General features: G+C 45.0%; 1 protein-coding gene across 1 annotated transcript; it reads left to right on the forward strand.

Annotated features, from left to right (window-relative positions):
- The first annotated feature begins 844 nt into the window (after positions 1–844).
- Rpa2 (replication protein A2) lies at positions 845–16,445 on the forward strand. Its single transcript, XM_036180132.1, has 9 exons — positions 845–993; positions 1,196–1,302; positions 3,839–3,940; positions 7,005–7,118; positions 8,689–8,763; positions 10,815–10,931; positions 13,710–13,817; positions 14,221–14,315; positions 15,763–16,445. The coding sequence occupies exons 1-9, from the start codon at positions 984–986 to the stop codon at positions 15,845–15,847; spliced, it is 813 nt and encodes a 270-aa protein (XP_036036025.1). The 5' UTR covers positions 845–983; the 3' UTR covers positions 15,848–16,445.
- Positions 16,446–19,507: the final 3,062 nt, after the last annotated feature.

The raw sequence follows: 19,507 nt of genomic DNA on the forward strand, positions 1-19,507 counted from the left end.
CGCTCTGTAGACCAGGCTGGCCTCGAACTCACAGAGATCCACCTGGCTCTGCTTCCTGAGTGCTGGGGTTAAAGGCCTGCGCCACCACCACCTGGCTTTATTTAAATAATAATAATAATTAATATTATTTTTTAAAGATTTATTTATTTATTATGTATACATCAGAGGGCACCAGATCTCATTACAGATGGTTGTGAGCCACCATGTGGTTGGTGGGAATTGAACTCAGGACCTCTGGAAGAGCAGCCAGTGCTCTTAACCTCTGAGCCATCTCTTCAGCCCTTATTTAAATTTTTGAGGCAGGGTTTTACTATGTAGTCCTGGCTGGCCTGGAATTCGCTATGCAGGCCAGGCTGGACTCGAACTCACAGAGATCCTCCTGCCTCAGCCTCCTGAGAACTGAGATTTAATCGCCACATCTGGCGATTTTCATATTTTATAGAAAATAAATAACCCCACGAGGTCCTGTGAGGCTAGTACCGTGAGTCTCTGAGGTGTGCAAATGGCGTGTCACAACGGAGCGCCAACGTCGAAAGCGTGACTTGCACCACAGCATCTAAAACTCAGCATCGCCTGCAAACTAGCAGTTTGGCGGGCATAGGCTAACAAACATAGGAAGTGGTGTGAGCAGTCCCGCACTTGACAAGGCTGATTTTATACGCCCCGGAAATATTGCTTTGATTGGTTGACTTCTTGAAATACCGTCCTATCAGGGTTTTGCCCTCAGTAAAGGTGGCCACTGAGGCTTCGGTCCCTTCTTGGGGCAGTGCGTTCCTCTGACACCGGGAAGGGTCGTGAGTCCTGATTGGCTGAAACTAGAAGTGTCTTGGGCGCTGATTGGTTCGCCCTTCGCGGGAAAGGAGCTTGTGGCGCCAGTGTAAAGTAGATACCAGGCGCCACGCCGGAGCGGCACTAAGTTGTGAAGTGTCCGCAGAGCCCTCCGGACCTCGTTTCCCGCGGCCTCGTTCTCAGCAAAGACCAGGATGTGGAATAGTAATGGCGGGCGTGCGGGGGAGGAGGCGGAGAGTGGCGCGCGGGGGTGGCGAGTGGGCGAGTCTGGCGGGCATGGGGAGGTGGCGGGGCGGCAGCGAGGGGCCCCGGGGCCGCAGCGGCGACGTGTGAAGGCCGGGGCGGGGGACACCGAGGGAGCCCGCGGGGCGCCGCGCGGACGCTGAGAACTGTCGTTCGCGTCCAGGCGGATTCGAGAGCTTCGGCGGCTCCAGCTATGGCGGAGCGGGCGGCTACACGCAGTCGCCCGGCGGCTTCGTCTCGCCCACCCCGTCGCAGGCCGAGAAGAAATCGGTAGGTAGAGCGCCGGCTCCGCGCGCGTCCGTGTCCTGCGGTGCCTGCCTCGTCCGTGGGAGGACGAGCGGGAGGACGGCACACTCGCTCTCGGTCCAGAGCTGCCCGTTATCTCCCTGGTAGATAGATGGTGAAGTGTGTAAAAAGAAAACCCTTTTTTTTCTTTTTTCTAAAACTTGGTGTGGCCGGTGTGCCGGGGTGGGCTGGCCGGGCCTCCGCTCCTGGTCCTTGCACTCCAAAGTATGCTTTACCAGTTCCATGGCTGCGCCGCCAGCCCCCGGGCCACAGCTGGGACTCCCAAATCCTTGGACGGCAAGAGTCCATTGTGTTCAGAACAGGTTTTGAGTTGTTTGCTGTTGAGGTCTAACAGGAAGAACATTGTCATCTTTAATCTGCTCAGCTTTCCCTGCCTTGTGCGTATCCCATGTATGAGACAGAGTTTGGGGGTTGGTTTTTGAGACAGGCTCACAATACAGCCCTGGATGACCTTGATCTCGGAGATCCACCTGCCTCTGTTGCTGGGAGTAAAGGCGTGCGCCACCAGGCTCATCCTAACCGGACAGGAGCGGCAGGTAGTCCTTGGATGAGGCTGACTGAATATTTGCCCTTTACCTGTTCTTTATCCTTTACCTGTTCTCTTTTGAGGTGCGGTGTACCCCTGTTACCCAGGTTGGCTTTGAACCTGGAGTGGTCTTCCTGCCTTTCTGCCTCAGCTTCCCAGATAGCTGGGAACCATCCTGTCTGTATGTTTCTGATGGTTGAAATTACTGGTAAATGTTTTTGTTTTAGATTCCCAAATAGGACATTTCATTCTGTAATGTAGCAGGATGAGGTTTGTTGTTTACATTAGTGCTTCTGCAAAGTCAGAAATAGTGTTGAGTTGAAAGCTTGTCTTTTGTGATGTGTTTTTTTGTTTGTTTGTTTGTTTTTGTTTTTGAGACAAGCTTTCACTAGCCATGGGTAGCCTGGAACTTACTATGTGTAGACCATGAATTTGTGGTGATCGAGCCTATTACCTGTCTCCTGAGTGCTGGATTACAGGTGTATGCCACTTTGCTCATCAACTCTTTATTATTTTTTTTAAATTTGCTTATATATTTATTTCTGTGTTGTGCAGTTCAAGCTGGCTTTCAACTCCCTAGGTAGCTGATGATCTGCCTCCTCTTCCCAAGTGCTGAGATTATGGGCATACACCATTGTAGTTCTGTGGGTTCTCAGGGCTTCTGCGTGCTGAAGCATTCTACTGCCTCAGCCGCATCTCCAGTACAGTCCCTCCATCTCCAGTAACCGTCCCTCCTTCTCCAGTAACCGTCCCTCCTTCCGTGTACCTATCTTCTTCTGTTTTTCTCCTGGTAGTACTAGACAAGCATTGAAGGTCTGGACTCATTAAGCAAATGGTACACCACTGGGCTGCATTTTCCTTCCTCCCCCTTTTAATTACTTGCTTGATTTCTTTTTTGTTTTTTTATTTTGGAGGGCTGCTCTTCCAGGAGACCTGGGTTTGATTCTGGCAACCATCTGTAATGACAATCCCAGGGGATCTGACATTCTTTTAGCTTCCTCAGACACCAGACATGTACATGGTGTACAGCCCCATACATTGTATTAGCCTTCTAAGTAATTGCACCTGTAGGCACGTGATACCTACCATTCCTGGCTTCTTTACTCACCTGTACCTCACAACAGTGATAGGCAAAATAAAAGTTACGTTGCTGTGTGGAAGGGATGGTGCACACCTTTCTTTAGTCTCAGAACTTGGGAGACAGAGGTAGGTGGATCTCTGAGTTTGAGGCCAGCCTAGTCTACACAGAAACCCTGTTTCAAAAAACCAAAAACAGAGCCCAGCTCTGAGAGGTGATTTGTATGTCTTCATTAAATGCTCCTTTGCCCACTCTATCTTACTCTGCTCTTGTAAGATGGCCTGCAGGCTAAACTCACCCCATTTTTTCTACAGAGACTGCCATCTGTTTTACCAGGCAACCTGAGCATCTCCTAAGTTCTTTTTTTTGCTTGTCCTTTCTTAGGCCTTTACATGAGACTCTGTCACCTCAGTGGTGTCTTGAACAGCTTGCTCTTGCTATATCTGATATGTGTTCTTTCTGCCCCCAACCCCAAGACAGGGTTTCTCTGTATAGCCTGGAACTCACGCTGTAGGCCAGGCTGACCTTGAACTCTTAAAGGTTTGTTCAGAAGGCGGGCTAACCTGTGTTGTCCTGCTCTAGTTTGACCTTTTCTTTGTGAACCCACAGTATATTGCAAACATCTCTTCACCTGGAGTTCTAGCATCAGATCAGTAGGGATTTGAATTTTAAAATGTGGCATTTGCCATGTGTGGTGGCACACACTTTGAATCTTAGCACTTTGGATGGCAGAGGCAGGGGAATCAAATGCAGTATGTGTTAATTTTCTGACCTTGTTTTCTATCTTTGAAGTCAAGAGATTGTGGTTTTGAACATTCAAAGTGTTTGGCACATAGCAAATATTAAATGAACAGTGTTATCTCTAGGGTTACTTTATGCATACTTTTCCTTTTCAGAGAGTCCGAGCCCAGCACATTGTGCCCTGTACCATATCTCAGCTGCTTTCTGCTACTCTGACTGATGAAGTGTTCAAAATTGGAAATGTTGAGATTTCACAGGTATTTAAAATTGTGTGGAAGAAACACTTAGTGATAAGAAATAAGGGGTTGGAAAGATGGCTGTCCAAGCATGAGGACCAGAGATAAGATCCCAATATCCTTCAAGGCCAGCCTGATCTACAGAGTGAGTTCCAGGATAACAAGAGAAATCCTGTCTTGAAACTCCTCCCCCACAAAAAAACAATCAACAACAACAAAAAAAACCACACACACACACAAAAAAAAAGGGGGAAAGAAAGAAAAAAGACTTGCTAAGTTTAAAAGTGTATAGCCAATAACATGCTCTGGCTAAAAGGTCTTGGGCTGTTTGCACAGTCCAATGCTCTCAGTTCAGGTCCTACATGGGAAGAAGGACTAGTGTCCTAACATAGCCCTGACATCTGCATCATGACACATGTAACCCAGTAGTAATAACTATAGTTTTCTAAAAAGTATTTTTTGTTTTTTGGTTTTTTGAGACAGGGTTTCATCTGTGTAACAGCCCTGGCTCTCCTGGAACTCGCTTTGTAGACCAGGCTGGCTTTCAACTCTGTCTACCTCCCTAGTGCTGGAATTAAAGGTGTGAACTACCATGCTTGGCTTTTTTGGTTTGTTTGTTTGCTTTTTGTTTTTGTTGTTGGTTATTTTTTACTCTGTTGACTCTTTGCTCTTTGTGGGGCCCTCCACCCAGCTCCCAAAATAACTACACACAGAAACTTGTTCCTGGCCTTAGCTTGGCTTGTTTCTAGCCAGCTTTTCTTTCTTTTTTCTTTTTGATTTTTCGAAACAGGGTTTCTCTGTGTAGCTTTGCGCCTTTCCTGGAACTTGCTTTGGAGACCAGGGTGGCCTTGAACTCACAGAGATCCACCTTTCTCTGCCTCCTGAGTGCTGGGATTAAAGACATGAGCCACCACTGCCCAGCCAGCTTTTTAAGATTTATTTATTTATTATATATGCCAGAAGAGGGCACCAGATCTTATTACAGATGGTTGTGAACCACCATGTGGTTGCTGGGAATTGAACTTAGGACCTCTGGAAGGGAGCCAGTGAGCCATCTCTTCAGGCACCTAGCCAGCTTTTCTTTTCTTTCTTTTTTTTTTTAATTAAAAATTTTAATATATTTTACATACCAACCACAGTTTCCCCTCCCTCCTTTCATCCTGTTCCCTCCCCTCTACCTCCTTTCTACACCACACCCTCACGAGCACACACACCGGTCACTCTTCAGAAAGGGTAAGGCCTCCTGTGAGAGTCAACAAAGTGTTGCATACCAAGTTGAGGCAGGACCAAGCTTCCCCCTGCATCAAGGCTGAGCAAGGCATCCCACCATAGGGAATAGGTTCCAAAAAGCCAGCTCATGTGTCAGGGACAGATCTTGGTCCCACTGCTAGGGGCCCCACAAACAAACCAAGCTACACAACTTCCACTCATATGCAGAGGGCTTAGGTCGATTCCATGCAGGCTCCCTAGCCATCAGTCTGGAGTCTGTGAGCTTGGGTCAGCTGGCTCTGTGAGTCCCATTGTGGTCTTGACCCTCCCTTACTCTTATAATCCCTTCTCCCTTTCTTCAGCTTGACTCCCGGACCTTAGCCCAGTGCTGTGGATCTCTGCATTTGCTTCCATCAGTTACTGGATGAAGGTTCTGTGATGACAGTTAGGGTAGTCACCAATCTGTTTACAGTAGATGGCCAGTTCAAGCACCCTCTACACTATTGCTAGGAATCTTAGCTGGGGTCATCCTTGTGAATTCCTGGCACCAGGTTTCTCCCTAACCCCATAATGGCCCCCTCTATCAAAATACCATTTTCATTGCTCTCCTCCGAACCTCCCCCAACTCAGCCATCCTGACCCTCATGTACCCATCCTCCATTCCCTCCCCTCAACCCCCCCCCCCCAGCTCTTCTTAAATTATCCCATCTATCTTTTGCCTCTGGTTTTTTACCTTTCTCTATTTCTGTTTTCTTTTCTTTCCTTTTTATTACATGTCTGGTTGGGTGGCTGGCCCCTTGTTTTCTCACTCCTTGATCTTTTCTTCCCACATTTCTCTTCCTGTTTATTCTCTCTGCCTGCCACCCCGCCTATCCTTTCTATTGTGTGGCAGTATATTGTGTACCCTAATAAATTTGTCTGAGGATCAGAGGACAGAGCCAGCCACTAGATCAGACACAGAACCAGGCAGTGGTGGCACACACCTTTAATCCCAGCACTTGAGAGCTCATGCCTTTGCTTGGGAAGCACACATGCCTTTAATCCCAGGAAGTAATGGCAGGGCAGAGGAAGGTATATAAGGCGTGAACAGGAACTCATTCTCTTTAGGCTGAGGATTTTGTAGAAGTAAGAACTAGTCGCTGGCTGCTCTGCTTCTCTGATCTTTCAGCTTTCACCCTGATTTTTTTGTTTGTTTGTTTTTTTCCAAGACAGGGTTTCTCTGTGTAGCTTTGTAGCCTGTCCTGGAACTCGATCTGTAGCCCAGGCTAGCCTCAAACTCACAGAGATCAGCCTGCCTCTGTCTCCCCTCACCCCCCCCCCCCCCCCCCAGTGCTGGGATTAAAGGCATGCACCACCACTGCCCGCCTCATTCTGGTTTTTTTATTAAAAGACCATCTGAGATTCCAGCAACACTCTTGCCTAGATATTGGCTCAGCTCTTTATTAGACTAGTCAGGTGTTTTAGACAGGCAAAGTAACACAACTTCACAGAGTTAAACAAATGCAACATAAAAGAATGTAACACATCTTTGCATCATTGAATAAATGTTCCACAGCATAAACAAATGTAATATATTTTAAAATAATATTCTACAACAAGCCTTGTTCACTCAGATAAATAAATAAAAATAGGTAAGTTTTTAGACTGGGCATGGTACCTCACACCTGTAATCTGTGCATTCAAGAGGCAGGCAGGCAGAATTACCACAATTGTGAGGCCAGTCAGGTCCTTAAAACAAGCTTTAGGCCCAGCAGGGCTGCATAGTGAGACTGTCTCAAGAAATTTTTTTTTCTAATTGATTGTGTTTATATGTATACATCTTGCTTTGGTTTTCAGGAAAATCAGACCGTTTCCTTTGTTTTCTTTTTCTAATCAGGTCACTATTGTGGGGATAATCAGACATGCAGAGAAGGCTCCAACCAATATTGTTTATAAAATAGATGATATGACTGCTGCACCCATGGATGTTCGCCAGTGGGTTGACACAGATGTAAGTGTCTTGTATCAAGGTGCAACTACTTTGGGACTTTGGATGTTCAGCTTTTCAATTTAATCTTTTGAAGTGTTTTCTTAGTGTAAAAATACATGAGCAAAATACCAATGGTAAGAACCCCAAAAATGAGAACACAATAGATTTGACCACATAAAAATTTAAAACCACCTAAAATACTGTGTTAAGATTTACAGGCAAGTGACAAAAGACAGTTAAAAAGTAAATTCTCTGAGAAAACCATTTTCTTTTGGTCATCACTGTCCCCAACACCTAGAATAGTGCCTATCACACAGTGGGCCTTGAATAAGTACTACTTAAATGAATGGGAAGCATACTGGGACATATTGAAAGAGTTTAATAAAAAGCTCTGCAGGGATGGGGATTTGGCTCAGTGCTAGAGTGCTTGCCTAGCAAGCACATGGCCCTGGGTTTGATCCTCAGCTCCACAAAATAAATAAATAAATAAATAAATAAATAAATAAATAAATAAATAAATAGCTCTGCAAAGTAAAGACAAGTACTACGCCTTAGACAATGAGCAGAGACAGATACACAGGTCATTTATAAAGGACCAGATAAAAATGGCAGTAATGATACAGGTCAGACTTAGTAAGCATTGGAAATGAATGCTTTGTTCACCTGTCGTTTGGTTTCTTCTTTTTTTTTTAAATAAGGAAATGGCTACTATACAACCTTGATAGTATGAATATAAACTGGTGTACTGTACCAAAGCTCACCCTGTACTGAAACCCCTCAGTTAAAAAAATTGACTTTGCTGGGCATGGTGATGCAAGCCTTTAATTCCAGCACTTGGGAGACAGAGGCAGGTGAATCTCTGAGTTCGAGGCCAGGCAGATCCTACAGAACAAGTTCCAGAACAGCCAAGGCTACACACACCAAAAACAAAAAACAAAAAAAAAAAACCCTGTCTTGAAACACAAATACAAAAAAAAGTTGACCTACAAATCCACTTCCAGGAATTTACATTAAGGAGACAAAGATGTGTACTAAGATTTAGTTTAAGGATGTTGACCAGGCAGGCTGCAGGAATGACTCAGCAGTTAAGAACATTGGTTGCTCTTCCAGAGGACCTGAGTTCAATTCTCGGCATCCACGTAAAAAAATAAATAAATTTAAGACTGTTGACCTGTCTGGTGTGGTGACTCATGCCTATTATACTCCATTAAGTAAGCTAAATCTGAAGGATTACTGTAAGTCTAGACCATTCTGAGTTAATAGTTCCAGAATACCTGGACTACATTTAGAGGACCCAGTCACATTCACCTTAAAACAGTAACAAAAGAACTGGGAGTTCTGTTTCCCGTACCAAATAAGCTGGGTATGGCAGCACAGGCCTGTGCTCTAGTACTTGAGAGATAGAGGCAAGAAGATCAGAAGTTCACAGTCAGTCAGCCTTGGCTATGTATTAAGTTTGAAGTTGAGCCTGTATTACATAAGACCTTATCAAAAAATTAAAAGTAAATAAAAAACAGTGATGTGTTTATTTATTTAGTTAGTTTTTTGTTTTTTTATTATTTTTTTAATGTGTTTATATTTTATCTGTTAGGATGCCAGTGGTGAAAACACTGTGGTTCCTCCGGAAACATACGTGAAAGTGGCTGGCCACCTCAGGTCTTTCCAGGTAAAGTCAAATAAATTGTAGCTTCAAAGGTTGGGTATGGCTAGATGAAGACCTGAGTTTGTATCCTCCTAACCAAAGTAAACCAGAGTCACCAGACTTGGAAATGCATACCTGTAACCTCAACACTCTTGTGGAGAAACAGGAGGTGGAGAAAGGTCCTGGAAAGCTCATAGGCAGGCTGGCTTGACGTACACATTGGTGAACAAGAGGAGGACCTGTCTCAAGGTAGAAGGCTAGACCAACACTCAAGATTGTCCTTTGAGTTATACATGTGAGCTGTGGCGTGCAAATGCCCGTAGTTACGTACACGAATATACTCCTTTAAATTTCAAAAGATGGTTGCTTTAAGATTTGCACAAAGCAGACATTGTGCCACAGACCTGTAACCCCAGCTCTTGGGACTTGGCAAAGGCAAGCAGATCTGAGTTCAAGGCCAGCCTGGCCCTAGATAGTGAGTTCCAGTGTTTTTGTTTTGTTTTGTTGATTTTTCCAGGCAGTTTCTCCGTGTAACAAATAGTCTTAGTTGTCCTGGAACTCACTCTGTAGACCAGGCTGGCCTCAAACTCACTGAGATCCGCCTGCCTCTGCCTCTCGAGTGCTGGGATTAAAGGGGTGTGCCACCACTGCCCAGCTCGAATTCCAGTGTTGATAGTAAGACCTGGCCTCGAAAACAACAAAAAAGTTTCCTGCAGATGGTGGTGATGCATGTCTTTAATCCCAGCACTCAGGAGGCAGAGGCAGTCAGAGCTCTGAGTTCGAGGCCAGCCTGGTCTACAGAGTAAGTTCTAGGACAGCCAGGGCTACACAGAGAAACCCTGTCTCAAAACAAAAACATTTTTTTTACATGAAGCATTTCTGAATTTATGTCATTAGGAAAATACATTAAATGGGAAGATATTTTGTTCTCTTCATTGCGAGGAAGTAGCTAGGTTTTCATCTTTAAACAGACATTGAAGCCACACGTGGTGGCACATACCATTATTCTCAGTACCCAGGAGGCAGAGGCAGATAAATTTTTCAAGTGTGAGGGACCTGAGTTCTTGAGTTAAAATCACCAGGAGCTGTGTAAAAGCCAGGTGCATATCAGGAGCCTCTGTAATGCACCCATAGGCAGTTGGGAGACAGACAGAATCCCCAGGAGCTGTGGGCCTACCTAGTCAGGTGAATATAGTAGAAAAACCACCTCTGTCTTCTTTTTTTTTTTTTAATTTTTATTTTTATTTGTTTGTTTATTCTATTACCAGCTTAATGCAGTACAAATTCTTATCCTAATAGTGAAATGTTTTACTGAGGCTTGCCCAGTGATTGAGTAATACCAAAACTTATTAGAAGCCACAGTCATCCTAGGGTCCCCCCTGCTAGGTAGCCTCCCTGGTTCTGTGGGTTGTGGTCTGATTGTTATATCTAGTATCTACTTATGAGTGAGTACATACCACGTTTGTCCTTCTGGATTTGAGTTACCTCACTCAGGATATTTTCTAGTTCCATTCATTTGCCTGCAAATTTCATGCTGTCGTTGTTTTTCTCTGCTGAGTAGTACTCCATTATGTACATGTACCACATTTTCTTAATCCATTCTTCAGTTGACGGGCATCTAGGTGGTTTCCAGGTTCTGGCTATTACGAATAGTGCTGCTGTGAACATAGTTGAGCATATATCTTTGTGGTATGGTTGAGCATTCCTTGGGTATATGCCCAAGAGTGGTATGGCTGGGTCTTGAGGTAGTTAGATTCCCAATTTTCTGAGAAACCGCCACACTGACTTCCACAGTGGTTGTACAAGTTTGCACTCCCACCAACAATGGAGGAGTGTTCCCTTTGCTCCACATCCTCTCCAACATAGACTGTCATTAGTGGAAAAACCACCTCTATCTTGAGGTGGGAGGTGAAGACCAATACCCAAGTCTATCTTCTGACCTCCCTCATATACATGTTTTTTAAAAGTAACATTTTCCCCAAATTGAAAAAATACAACTAAAGGAAAAGCCAGTGGTTTGTCCAGAAAATGACTTGAATATTTTTGTCTTTTGCTTGCATGTTCTTCTTTAATAGAACAAGAAGAGCTTGGTAGCCTTTAAGATCATTCCCCTGGAAGATATGAATGAGCTCACTGCACATATTCTGGAGGTGGTCAATTCACACATGATGCTTAGCAAATCCAACAACCAGGTGAGCTGCAATCAGCTTTTTCCCTTTTCTGGGAAAACAAACATTAATATTTGTATTTATTTACATGTGTTTATGTAAATGTATGTGATTGTGTGAGGGTACCTTCAGAGGCCAGAAGAGAGCATGGGATCCCCTGGAAGTAGGGTTATAAGCAGTTGTTTAAAACAGCGTGCATGCTGTTTTAAAAATGATAAACGGTCCTGGTTACCATGCAGAAACACGAGCCACACAAAGCCCCGTATCAGAGCTTGGGGGGGAGGGGGGGCGAAGACACAAAAGAACCAGGCCTGGGGAAGAAGCATTTGCAGAGAGAGGCGTGGGAAAGAGGAGGAGTCTGTCCGGCTTTTTAAGGCGCCGGTGGGCTTGTGGAGCTATGCCACGCATCGCAGATTGCGTGGCTATGCAGCTGCACTGATGACATAAGACCCCTTGCACATGTGTGACCATGCAGCTGGAGGACCGGTGGTATCCTAACACATGCTGGGAACCAAATTCGGGTCCTCTGGAAGTGCTCAAAGGGCTCTAGGTACTCAGAACATTGTCTCCCTGAGCTTTGCCTTTTTTTTTTTTTAAGTCTAAATGAGACACTCATTGTTAGAGTTTTGTGTTCTTTCTCACCCAGTACTTCCAAGAAAGCTGAGCAAAAATTCTCAAACTAGATAGCTTTTGCTTCTAGGCTCTCCATTATAAAAGCATCTCAACCGTGGATATTCAATGAACGTTTGTTGACTGGATAGTGTACTGATGCTTTAACTTTACAGGATAGATTTATTGTTCTGTCATTCAGTGCCGTAGAGACAACACTTACAGAATGAACTCTAAAGATGACGGACATGTATTGGAAATAGCAGTTGCTGTTACAGTTGGGGATGGGTCAAAAGCTGAAGCCAAATGATTGGCTAGTTGGTTCATTTGATATAGTCCTTAAGGACATGAATTTGACCTCAAGAACCTTTGGGGGAAAGCAGAACATGGACTAATGAAATGGCTTGGCGGGCAAATGCAAATGGCCAACCTAACTATCTTGAGTTTGATCCTGCACTCCACATGATCAAAGGAGAAAACTGTTCTCTGTGTTCCACATATGTGCCATGGCATGCATGTGTCTCTGTCCCCCCCCCCCCCACACACACACACACAACACACACATAAATGTTTTTTATTAAAGGTTTTTTGTTGTTGTTTTAAGCAGGACATGGTGGCATATGCTTGTAATCCCAATGCTGAGAGGCAAAAACAGGAGAGTGTCTGGGAGTTTACTGGCCAACCAGCTTAGCCTACTTGTCAAGTTCTAGCCAGTGAGAGGCCTTATGTCCAAAAAGGAAGAAGGGACAAAATGGGTGACACTTGAGGAATTGACAGTCGAGGTTGTCCTGGCCTCCGCACACAGGCTAAAGCCAAGAAGGAAGTAGAGACTAGCTCAGTGAATAAAGTACATGTAACACAGCCTGTAGTCCTAGCACCTGAGAACTGATGTGGGTGGATCCCAAATGAGAGAGGTCAGCCTGGGCTGAGTAGACTGGGGGAGAAACAGCTGGAGAAGTAGAGCTTTTGACTAGTTGTAAGTCATGCATTCTTGGTCTGAGTGTTTCATATCCTTTTACAGCAGAGAGAACCACTTAATGAGTTTTTAGGTAAGGAGGACATGCAGACCAGAACTTAGGAGTTGTTCTGATGGGAGGAATGATTAGGGTTCAAAAGGCTAGGTTGAGCTGAAGTGTTAGTCAGGAGACTGGGGTGAGGAGAGTCAGTCTGATTCATAGATGGTAGAAATTAATAGCTATGAAAAGTGAAAGAATGGACACTCAAAGATGGATTAGTTCTGCTAATGGGTCTGCTAATTGAGGTAAATTATATCGACAAGCAGCCTTAGAGAGGAAAGGAAGAATTTAATTCATAAGTCTCTGATTCCTGGGGTGGCTACCAGTAGTGAAGATTTGTGGCCTAGAAAGAGGTCTGGGATGGGATCCTGATGGGGAACTTGTTAGCCTTTGGAGACAGGGCAAATGAATGGTACTGAGAAGGCACAGTTTGAGTAAGTAGGAAACCAGAGAATTCGGTGTGAAGAAGTCTCGGGGGTAATGGTCAGCAGTGTCTGCTGCTGAGAGGTCAGATGTTGTGAAGACTGAAAGACTTGAGCTGCTGCTTGAGAAGCCGTGGATGACTTTGGCAGAATTCGATTCAGAGGAGTATTTGAGGTAATCCTGATAGTGGTAGGCAACGAAAGGAGTTACTAAAAAGAGGATGGAGCAACTGTGCCCCCTTTCTTCATAGTGTTGTGAATTGAACCCACAGCCTTATTGCACCTGCAGGCAAGCCTAAGTTCTTTTGTCTCCCAGTGATGTTTCATAATAAATGCTTGCTTGAGTGGTTCTCAGTGAAATCATAACTTGCACATGAAATCGCAAAGCCAGAAGTATCCTTTTCAGGGGAGAGGGAATATGTGCTTCAGGAGGTTATTTTACTTTCCTCTCTGAAATTTTATTTTATTTTTTTAATTGATTTAGTATACAGAAGAGGCTGCCAGATCTCATTACAGATGGTTGTGAGCCACCATGTGATTGCTGGGAATTGAACTCAGGATCCCTAGAAGAGCAGCCGGTGCTCTTAACCTCTGAGCCATCTCTCCAGCCCTCTGAAATTTTTATTGTTATAGCTTTCCTATATAAACAGTTACTAGGAAAACATTAAATTGTGTCTTGCTGTTTATTAGCAAGTTATTTGAAGTAGGCTTGACTTGATGGCTTTTCTAATGTTCTGAACTTGTTCTTAATTCAGCTTTCAGCAGGGAAACCATCTATCAGCAACCCAGGAATGAGTGAGCCAGGAAACTTCAGTGGGAATAATTTCATGCCAGCAAATGGCCTCACTATGGTCCAAAACCAGGTAAGATGCCTGTTTCCCCTGTGAAGCATAAGCGGGCCTATATCCCTCCCACCCCCTTTGGTGTGTGTCTGTGTCCGTGTCCGTCCATCCTTTCTTTTTTTTTTTGCCAGAGCTGAGTACCGAACCCAGGGCCTTGTGTTTGCTAGGCAAGCGCTCTACCACTGAGCTAAATCCCCAACACCCCCCCCCCCCCCCCCCCCACCCCCCCGTCCATCCTTTCTTGTCCATGTGTCCAAACCAAATGGCCTGATACCAGTGGAAGCTAGAGAGAACACAAACCCAGGCTCTCTGCAAGTGCTCCTCCTGAGCCCTCTCTCCAGCCCTTCTTTTTGCTTATGTAGGACTCGGGTTTACAAGTAAACTGATTCAGAGTAGTTGCTAAAGTCTTTATTTGAACTGTCAGGTGCTGAATTTGATCAAGGCTTGCCCAAGACCAGAAGGACTGAACTTTCAGGATCTCAGGAACCAGCTCCAACACATGCCTATACCCTCAATCAAGTGAGTGTTGCTGTCCATGACCTAGATTCTAGTCCAGAATTGTACTAGTCTGTTTGCTGACAATAAGAAGTGAGTGTAGCCGGGCAGTGGTGGCGCACGCCTTTAATCCAGCACTCGGAGGCAGAGCCAGGTGGATCTCTATGAGTTCAAGGCCAGCCTGGGCTACCAAGTGAGTTCCAGGAAAAGGCGCAAAGCTACACAGAGAAACCCTGTCTCGAAAAACCAAAAAAAAAAAAAAAAAAAAAAAAAGAAGTGAGTGTAAAAGGTAAAGCTGGAGCTGGGTTTGGTGTTCCTCACCTGTGGTCTCAGCACTTGAAAGGTAGAAATGAGAGGATCAGGACTTCAAAGCCAACCTGGACTGCATGAGACCCGCACCAAAAGAGAAAAGGGAAGTTGTCAGCTGCAGCCTGTTGAGAGGGAAATTGACAAAATCAAAAGGACTCATGGGGGCACTGTTGCACCACTTCCTGATGTGTTCTGGGTCTGAAGGCGTTAGGCAGTCCTGCTTTGACCTAATTTCTGTTTTAGGCAGCAGGCTCCTGGTTCCATTGCACTGAGCTGAGATGACTATATAAGTAGATGGTGTTCATGGTTCTTGAGTTCGAGGCCAGCCTGATCTATATAGCAAGTTCCAGGACAGCCATGACTTCTTAAAGAGACCCTGTCTCAAAACAAAACAAAACAAAAGCCCATTCAATAATTGCAGGCCTAGCTGGTGCATGCCTTTAATCTCAGCACTTGGGAGTCATGGGAAGGTGGATCTCTGAGTTTGAGGCCAGCCTGGTCTACAAAGCAAGTACCAGGACAGCTAGGACTGTTTGTTACACAGAGAAACCCTGTCTTGGGGGAAAAAATTGTAGGTCTAGATAGAAAAGAAATGCCCGAGTCAGTTTCCTATTCCTGTGCTGTAAAGTAGTGATAGATAATGCCCATCTCAGAGTCTGGTGATGAGTTAAGAATGACTGGGTAAATCCTGGCTGCCACTAAACATGTCACTGTCTGAGGACCTGAGGATCTGAAGGAGTCACTCTTTCTGAATGACCTTTCCTGTTTCTCTGCTGCCTACAGGCAGAGCGTTTCAGTGTGATTCTGGGGCCTGAATCCAGGGAGGGCAGACTTAGACCCCTGTGTACAGTAGGGATTTCATGTGCAAGCTGACTATGGCTTCAGGTCCTTGTATCAGCCACATTGGCATTTTAAGTGGGGCCCTATTCCTTTTGGATTTGAGGCTGGGATCTTGAGGCAGCCCTGGTAGCTCTTGTCTGCGTGGATAATCTCAACCCTGAGGTTTAATTGGCTTTTCTCTGCAAGAGGCTTCTATGAACAAAATCACTGAGTAATTCTTAGTTAGGATAGGAAGTGAAGAACAAGTGATGTTTCCTTTTTAGCTATATTCAAAAGGCACTGGTTTTAATATGTGCCCCCCCCCCTTTTTTTTTCCTTCTAGGCAAGCAGTGGATTTTCTGTGCAACGAGGGGCACATTTATTCTACTGTGGATGATGATCACTTTAAATCCACAGATGCAGAGTAACTAGGCTCATTAGGTACCTGAACTATTTCCTGTTTTTCCGTCATCTGTTGTCTCCAGCTCTGTAGGTTTTGGCCAGTGGCTTCTAGGACAGAAGTTTCATTGAGGAGGTCTCATCTTATGTCCTCTTGAAACTCACTGCTGTTCTGTTTTGTTGTTTGTTGTTTAGAGGTTCAAAAGGAAATAGACAGTTGAGAAGGAAGTAAACCAGGGTGGGATTCCTTAACAGAAATTCCAGATAAGCTAGGCAGGATTCCAGGCTGGATGGACGGGATTGGAGAGGAACACAACCCAGCAGCTAGGCAGAACTGCGTCATGCTTGGGAGCTTCTGTTCTTGAAAGGCTTCCTGTTGAGGTGATGAATAATAATAAGGCCATGGGCCACAAAAAGAACCCACTACCTTTTGCCTATTTTTGTTTCCCACTCTGGTCTGTGGTGTTACTTTCAAAATTGCACTTTCCTTCCCCTTGTCTTGCCCACGGCTGAAAGTGGTTTAAGTGAGGTTCTGGTGTGGGCCTCACAGGGCAGAGGGGAAGAAATGTTACTGCCTTGTTTGTAACATAAATGTCCATATGTTCAATAAAACAGTTTGGTGTAATAGCTTTTGAGATGTTACTGGTTTTTCACATTTACTTATTGTGTGGAAGTTAGAGCACAACTGACTGGGGTATGTTTTCCTTTCTGTGGTGGACAGACTCACTCATCTTCACTGTGCATTTCAGGGATCCGACTCGATCGTCAGGCTTAGTTCCTCACAGGTTTGTTGTACATGTGCAACGCATGTGGCATTGCCATGAAGGATTATGAATAGACCTTGGGCTAGGGTTATTCAGCCCCTGGCAGCACTGAAGAATGGGGCCTTTAATGTTGGTGCTGACAGTATGTGATCATGTAACTGAGTTGGCTGTCTGCTGAGAGACTTCACAGAGACTGCTCTTGTGGTAGAGGAAATGAGTTCACAGAAGTCAAAGGTAAATGATGTCTTGGATGAAAACTAACTTGGGGATGGAGTTTATAATGTGGAACCTGCAAATAACTGCTCACTTCTAAATGAGCTCTCACCCTGATTGCTGATGGTGAACATCTGGTGGTTTGCTAGAGAGCGTAGTTAGAGCCACACCATAGGTAAGGGCAGCTAACCAGTTGTATTATTAGTTATGGATGCATTCTTAGACAAAGGGGATTGCTGAGAACAAGAAAAAAACAAAACATAGCCGGGTGTGGTGGGGTACACATAATCCCAGCACTTGGGAGACAGAGACAGGAGGATCTCTGAGTTCAAGGCCAGCCTGGTCTACAAAGTGAATTCCAAGATAGGCTCCAAAGCTACACGGAGAAACCCTGTCTCAACCCCCCCCCCCCCCCCCGCAAAAAAAAAAACCAAAAAACAAACCCATGTTCCAGTCTGGGGTGTATGATGGTATGTTAGTTATTTGGCGCGAGAAACACGTCCCGAACACGACAAGACCACGGAAGAGTTTTATTAAAGTGGATAGAGGTGACAGGCCTGGGTGAAACACACATGGGTGGGGAGAGAAAGGGGAGGGAGGAGGAGGAGGAGGAGAGAGACTGAGCGCCTGAGAGGGTCATGTAAGGTGGCGCCAGCTTTTTAAAGGTTGGGCCGCGCATGCGTACAGGGACTCCTGTGTGTACTCCACGCATGCGCGTAGATTACATGGCTGCGTGCGCGCTTTACGCAACCACGTTAGGCCAGAGTCCCAGTCCCGCGAGATGTCTGACCCGGAGATGGCTATTCTACACTGGAAATAGGCGGTCCCCCGGGCAAGCCCAACCGTGTAATAAGCATGTAATTGTCTATCAGGGTACTTTCACAGATTTCCAATTTCTTCTGTTACCAGGTTAAAAAAAGCTTTGGTTCTAGGTGGGTCTTCCATGGATGATAACTTAGCAATTAAGTGGCTTGTTTCAGGAGACAGGTGGATCTCTTGAGTTCTGAGCCAGCCTGATCTACATCACCAGATTCTAGGCAGCCAGGACTACATAGTGAAATCTTGTCTCACAAAAAGGGGGTGGAGGGTAGGGAGACCTAGCAGGTTATGAGCACCTGCTATTTTTCCGAGGGGGCCTGAGTTCATTTCCAAGCATGCATGTCAGGCAGCTCACAACTATAGTAATTCTAGTTCTGGGGAGCTAATGCCTCCTGGCATTTGCTTGCACACACACATAAGTTGTTCAGTGTCTTTATTATATCCCAAGCTGTTAGTTAGGAACTAGCAATAGGAGATAAGCACCAGGAAGCTTGTAGTGGACTAGCCTGACTCCTGGTCACTTGATGGCTCTCAGTGATCACATGATTGCTGAGCACTAGTAGTCGGAAACAGAGCATAGACAGGAGAGTGGTGTGGAATTCCAGCCCCTAGAACTGCTGCACTGCACAGGTAGAAGAGCTTGTGTTTGGGAGTCCAATACAAGGTGTTCAGTACATTGAAACACCAATATGATCCATGTTCTTAGAAATTACCAGTGTCGGGGCTGGAGAGATAACTCAGAGGTTAAGAGCACTGGCTAAGTTCAATTCCCAGCAACCACATGGTGGCTCACAGCTATCTATAATGAGATATGGCATACAGACATACATGCAGGCAGAACACTGTATACATAATAAATATATAAGTCTTAAAAAAAACAAAAACAGGGTCTGGAGAGATGGCTCAGAGGTTAAGAGCACCATCTGCTCTTCCAGAGGTCCTGAGTTCAATTCCCAGCACCCACATGTTGGCTCACTACCATCTGTAATGAGATCCTGGCACACTCTCCTGTATACATAATAAACCAGACACCAAAGACTAAAAACAAAACAAACAAACAAAAAACTACCGGTGTCACCTCTCATGTGTTCTGCCTTCTCTTGGGAAAATTTTTAGGACTGCAGTGGGAAATGGAACGTGGTGAAATATAACATTTACTAAGCTTACCCAGAGAAAGGCCAGAGTAAGAATTAATATTTAGTGTGGATTAATGGTTTTAGTACAGTTGATTTCACAAGCCTAAAAGAAAAAAGATAATGTAGCTGGGAGAAACTTCACATTGGTAAAATGGACGTGTACCCTATTTTTAGCAACTTTTACATAAGTTTACCCTATTAATATACCTATCATTAGAAAGCAATCATAAGTAGAAATGAGCCAGGTGTAGTGACCAACACCTTTAATCCCAGCACTTGGGAGGCAGAGGCAGGCAGATCTCTTGAATTTGGAGCCAACCTGGTCTAACATAGCTAGTTCTAAGTCAACCAAGGCTACACAATGAGACCCTGTCTCAAAACAAAAAGTGCTGATACTTATTTTCTGTTCCCAAGGGAACTCACTAGTGTTAAGTCATCACTTGGAAGGCCACTGCTCAAGGGGCATCCCCACCCCCATTGTAATATCCTTCCCACTTGTCCAGCTTGTTGAGGGAAAGAAAACAAGTCCTCTGACCAACAGCCATTAGTCTGAAAAATCAGCTTGTGTTGAGGTGCATTCTGACACTGGCTGAGGACATCTACCCATGGAGGCATGTACACAAGGCTAGAGGTTGACACCAGGCATCTCCCTCAACCATGTATTTCTGAGCCCTTAGAACTTGATGTTTCAGCTAGACCAGCTGCCCAGTGAGCCCCTGGGATCTGCCTGTCTCTGGCCCCCACCTCCTAATGTTAG

The sequence above is a fragment of the Onychomys torridus genome, chromosome 2 (genome assembly GCF_903995425.1).
Source record: "Onychomys torridus chromosome 2, mOncTor1.1, whole genome shotgun sequence".
Classification (NCBI taxonomy): domain Eukaryota; kingdom Metazoa; phylum Chordata; class Mammalia; order Rodentia; family Cricetidae; genus Onychomys; species Onychomys torridus.